Source organism: Pseudochaenichthys georgianus, chromosome 16 (genome assembly GCF_902827115.2).
Source record: "Pseudochaenichthys georgianus chromosome 16, fPseGeo1.2, whole genome shotgun sequence".
Taxonomy (NCBI): Eukaryota; Metazoa; Chordata; class Actinopteri; order Perciformes; family Channichthyidae; genus Pseudochaenichthys; species Pseudochaenichthys georgianus.
In genome coordinates, this window is record NC_047518.2 from 41,484,574 (window position 1) to 41,490,061 (window position 5,488).

At 40.5% G+C, this 5,488-nt stretch overlaps 1 protein-coding gene across 3 annotated transcripts; it reads left to right on the forward strand.

Moving 5' to 3' along the window:
• Positions 1–1,196: 1,196 nt before the first annotated feature.
• Positions 1,197–5,488, forward strand: LOC117461149 (uncharacterized). 3 transcript variants are annotated; one of them, XM_071206189.1, is made up of 4 exons: positions 1,197–1,359; positions 2,374–2,457; positions 3,228–3,610; positions 4,688–5,488. In XM_071206189.1, exons 3-4 carry the CDS (start codon positions 3,240–3,242, stop codon positions 5,277–5,279), a joined length of 963 nt encoding a protein of 320 aa, XP_071062290.1. In that variant the 5' UTR covers positions 1,197–1,359; positions 2,374–2,457; positions 3,228–3,239; the 3' UTR covers positions 5,280–5,488. The 3 variants fall into 3 exon arrangements, with proteins under 3 accessions (XP_071062290.1, XP_033958786.1, XP_071062291.1); XM_034102895.2 differs by lacking the exon at positions 2,374–2,457; XM_071206190.1 differs by lacking the exon at positions 2,374–2,457 and having other exon boundaries at positions 1,197–1,350.

A 5,488-nucleotide genomic window follows, 5' to 3' on the forward strand; every position in this document is an offset into this window, starting at 1 on the left:
CCCTCCTCGGTCCTCCGCTCGCATCTCCTGTGGGCGGGTCTAAGTATCGAGGAGGGGAGTCGAGGAGGGGAAATTTGAGTATTGAGAAGCCTCTATGGCCAAACCTTCATCAGGCAGTGTGTTTGTACCGGGGACAGGAGACACCCCCTTGATGAGAGAGAGACTGTAAGAAGTGAACGGGGAATCCCCCCGGTGTGGAGTCATGACGACTGGATCTGAATTATGTTTTCGTATTTGTTGGTTTGTGTCCCAACTGTCGATCAGCTGTGCGCAGCGTCTCCACTGCAGCAACTCTATATCCACCAGTTAGAGGAAATACAACTAATGTGTTGTGTTATATTAGCTGTACAATTTACCATATATGGTGTTCATAGTTTCCATACCTCCTGTGTTTTATGAGCGACTTATCAAGTCTTAGCAAACGGCATAAAACACGAGTAAACATGGTAGTATATAAAACCATGCTCGTACAACCTATAGAAATGCAAAACCGCATCATTTATGAGAAAATATTTCATAACATTAACACATTAATAATAATAAATAATAATCCTTATATTTATTATAGCGCTTTATCAATGACTCTCAAAGCGCTTTACAAATACACATTACACATGCAGATCATACATACATGTAATGGTCATCTACTGTGGACAATACCCACAACATATTCGAGGTGGTTTCAAATAACATCCGTATTTATTTATTTCTCCAAGTTATGTTTTTGTGTGCACGGAGGAGTCTCAAACAGGCGTTTGTTTAATCATTTTAAGATTGGCTTTAATCAATGTTTGAAAATTAATTCTTCATATATGATAAATGAGAGGTAACATTTTATTTATGGTATTATTTCCACATATTTCTCTCCATTCTTCCTTCTTCCAACGGTGTCGCAGTTTCTCGTATCTCCCGTTGTTGTGCTTAGTGCGTACGCATGGGTCAGAGTTTGCGTGGAGGACCGCATGTTTTCCCGTCAAGTTAGTATTTTATAAATCGCAAACATTGCGTAGAAACTGGCGTACGCCATTTTTTGAGCGTATATCCCTTTATAAATGAGGCCCCAGGCCGACTTCATTAGATATATTCAGGATGAGAGGGACACAGTGTTGCTGTGGATGCACTCCGGCCCAGCAGATGGCAGTGGTGTTCATTAAACTTCATTGTGTGCTTGCTGCTATAAACGTCACACAGAAAATACTTCCTGCTACCTGACATGAAGCTGAGGGTAAAGAGAAGCCTGCTATTTCATTCTCTTTCTGTCGGGTTTATATCTGAGACTATTACACTGAATGTTTGAGAAGGAAACAGAAATATAGTCTGCTTTATTTGGATGAAGAAGCTTGATCATTTGTGAGTAAGGTAAGTGACTCACCATAACACAGTGACACCAACAATCCTCCAGATGTGTGTGATGTCTATTCCCAGTGATGGAAGAAGCAGAGGTGGAAGAAGTACTCAGTTCTGGTACTTGAGTAAAAGTAGAAGTACCAGAGTGTAGGAATACTCTGTTACAGTAAAAGTCCTGCATTCAAAATGTTACTCAAGTAAAAGTAGAAAAGTAGTCGTTGTGCAGATTGGTCCATTTCAGAATAATATATATGATATGTTTTATAAAGATTGATCATGAAAGTGTTCTCAATGCTGTTAAAGGTGCAGCTAGTTTGAATGACTTTGTATACTGCAGGGTAGCTTGTGAATTTACTCCAGGAGGAACTAAAGTCTGATTTAAGACTTGATTATATTCCATTAATCCAGATCTGCAAAGTAACTAAAGGTTTTAAATAAATGTAGTGGAGTAAAAGTACATGATTTACCTCTGAATTGTACATTTGAAATAGCTATACACATCTCACAATGTAAAAATGAAACGGAACTAAGAAGTGAAACATATACAAGTTAACCGTGAAAGATGCAAATCTGTAGACTATTTGTTAATAATTTAAAAGTCGGATATTATTAGCATTAATGTGTGAAGAATGGCATAATAATTCAATATAAATAGTTATCACCGCAATAAACCGTATTTAATTTGGTCTTAATGTCAATTATGTAATTTCATATTCTGTTTTTGTACATATCATATTATATTGACAGGTATACAGACTTTGTGCACTATTTTTTTTTTTTTGTATTATATATGTTGCATTGTTGGAGGAGCTCAGGTCAGAAGAATTTCATTGCCATTTCTACACTGTAGCTTTGTGCATATGACAATAAAACCTTTGAATTTGAATTGAATTTGAATATAAGTCCAGTTAAAGGTCCCCTTATTCTATTTTTCATCAATATATTACAGATCATTGCAGCATTACCCATAATCCCCTCTGTTTCAGCCCTGTTTCCAAAGTGCTGATTCTCTGTCTGTTACTTCAGATGAAAATAAGGAGCCCCTCCCCACGCCCCTCTGAGAGAGATTTGGTTACAAAGAACTCAATGGTGCTCTAGGAGGAGATTCAGGTGATAAGGGGGGGGGGGGTTACCTTGGTTGCTGATTGGCTAATGGTTACACAAGACAACACATCGTTGTGACATCATAAAGTGGCCAACATCTGATCAGCTCATTTTCAGACAGGTTTTTATAGAAATGGATCAAAAAGAGAGAGAATCTTTGTTCCTGAAACTTTCAGAGTCTCTTTCCACAGAGGGGACACATGTTGATGTAGAAGAGACATGGAGAAGAGGGGACACATGTTGATGTAGAAGAGACATGAAGAAGAGGGGACACATGTTGATGTAGAAGAGACATGAAGAAGAGGGGACACATGTTGATGTAGAAGAGACATGAAGAAGAGAGGACACATGTTGATGTAGAAGAGACATGAAGAAGAGGGGACACGTGTTGATGTAGAAGAGACATGAAGAAGAGGGGACACATGTTGATGTAGAAGAGACATGAAGAAGAGGGGACACATGTTGATGTAGAAGAGACATGAAGAAGAGGGGACACATGTTGATGTAGAAGAGACATGAAGAAGAGGGGACACATGTCGATGTAGAAGAGACATGGAGAAGAGGGGACACATGTTGATGTAGAAGAGACATGAAGAAGAGGGGACACATGTTGATGTAGAAGAGACATGAAGAAGAGGGGACACATGTTGATGTAGAAGAGACATGAAGAAGAGGGGACACATGTTGATGTAGAAGAGACATGAAGAAGTGGATTTTGCATAATAGGTGACCTTTAAGAGCAGAGATGTTAAACACACACTGTGCTTCCTCTTCAGCTCTGAGTGGAGATGAAACCGGAGCACCAGGATCTGGTCCTGCAGGCCTGCGGGGCCTCCTCCCTGTGTGTGGGGGCAAAGATCCAGACGCTGTGGAGCGGGTACGGGGAGATCGTGCGGCTGCAGCTGCAGGGCTCTGATTGGCCGTCTGTGGTCGTCAAACACGTCAAGTTTCCAGAGGAGGCGGAGCATCCCGGCGGCTGGAACACAGATCGCTCACACACACGTAAAGTGAGATCCTACCAGGTGGAGACTCACTGGTACCAGAACTTCTCCACCAATCAGAGCTGCAGGACCCCCGCCTGCCTGGCTGCTCGTTCCTATGGAGACGAGATGCTGATCGTGCTCGAGGACCTGGATGTGGCCGGGTATGATCAGAGGAGGTATGAGATTTTGTAAGAAATACTGGTCGGTCTGTAGCTCTGCAATGTATATCAAAGTCACATTTATTGTCAAACTTTCAGTTTGTGTGTACATACAGAGAGATCGAAATACCGTTTCCCACAATCCCGAGTACAAAAACAAATATATATATAAAAAACGTGTGCAAATATTTATACATATGCACAAATTAAATAAACACTAAATAAAAGCACAACAATCAATATATACAAAATAACAGTCACTTCAATATCTAATGAATCATCATGTTTTAAATTTCTTATTTCCTAGAAAAGATACAGAAAATACATTTGTTCAAATACTTTCCTTTATAAATACACCCACGTAAATAGCCAGGATTAAATAAATCAATATTGAGGTCATAGATCAAAATTCTCACATTGCATCTTACTTTTCAGAAAATATAATCCATCACACGGGAAGGAATAAGGTTTCATGAAATACAAACAAAATAAAAATACAGGCGTTTTGGTGGCTCGTCATGCATGTTATACGTGGGTGGAAATATACTGTTAGAAATGTTTTTCACACTGGCAAGACATATTAAGGTGAAGAAATACAAAACCCCTTTATCCTATTTAGTTATTGCTTAAAAACAATACAAATTAGACTAAAATATGATACAAATAAGCACTAAAAACTCACCAAAATGTGTAATGCGTGGTATCTCATCTCTTCTTCATGATGTTAAAAAGAAAACTCATATTTACAAATACAATACAGAGGACATGCCTTTTGAAAAGTGTGAGAATCAAAGTGTTTTCAAGCTTTGGGTGCATGATGTGTGCATGCAAATACTTCTCACAGCTCATCAAATAAGATGAAAATACCCGAACAAGGCATTTTAACATTTTAAACCATTATCCATTTTCAAAGAACCAAAATAAAACCAAAACAACATCTGGCAGTTCTTCTGAGCACTCTGTTTTTGACCATTCCTCTTCATCATCCTATATATTACATGCTTGTCAGGTTGTACCACGGCATGGAGAAGTGTGAGACATTATGAGAGAATACAAATGTTTCATGCTGTATAAATACGGATGTTTTCTCTGTAGGACCAGCGTGAAGGACAGAGAAATAAAGGCTTGTCTCAGCTGGCTGGCCCACTTCCACGCTCTCTTCCTGGGCGTGGAACCTGAGGGTCTGTGGCCCGTCGGCACATACTGGCACCTGGAGACCCGGCCCGACGAGCTGGAGGCCATGGGCCATCCCGAGCTGAAAGCAGCAGCCGGGGACATCGACAAGATCCTCAACGAATGTCGCTTCAAGGCGATCGTTCACGGAGACGCCAAGTTAGCCAACTTCTGTTTCTCAGAAGGTGGGCGGGACGTGGCGGCGGTAGACTTTCAGTATGTGGGAGGAGGCTGTGGGATGAAGGACGTTGTGTATTTTTTAGGAAGCTGCATGGAGGAGAAGCAGTGTGAAAAGAGGGTACCAGGCCTGCTGGACTACTATTTTAGTGAACTGAAGCAATCTGTGAAAAAAGATGTGGACTTTGCTGCCCTGGAGACGGAGTGGAGGGAGATGTTTGTTTATGCCTGGACAGATTTTCATCGCTTTCTGCTGGGATGGCAGCCTGGACACTGGAAGATCAACCGCTACAGTAAACAGCTGACCAAGGAGGTGCTCCGAAAACTGAAGCTGTAACCAAAAACATTTAGGAGAAGGAAGGCTACCTGAAAATCTGTAAATGGAAAAATGTATTCCTTAAAAAAACCTGTGTACAGTTAAGCATGCTTTTTGAAACACTTCTGGATACATTGAAGTGTGTGTAAAATGCTCTGTCCCTTCACTCAACCGCCGTTCTTTTGACAAGGAAAACATTGTAACATCTCAATAAAGCAAAAAAACAAAAC

Bases quoted from the DNA above. Each gene is read 5' to 3' on its own strand.
- LOC117461149 (XM_071206189.1), top strand. From the start codon at position 3,240: ATGAAACCGGAGCACCAGGATCTGGTCCTGCAGGCCTGCGGGGCCTCC. The intron at 3,611-4,687 runs GTATGAGATTTT...TTTTCTCTGTAG, and splicing joins GCCGGGTATGATCAGAGGAG to GACCAGCGTGAAGGACAGAG.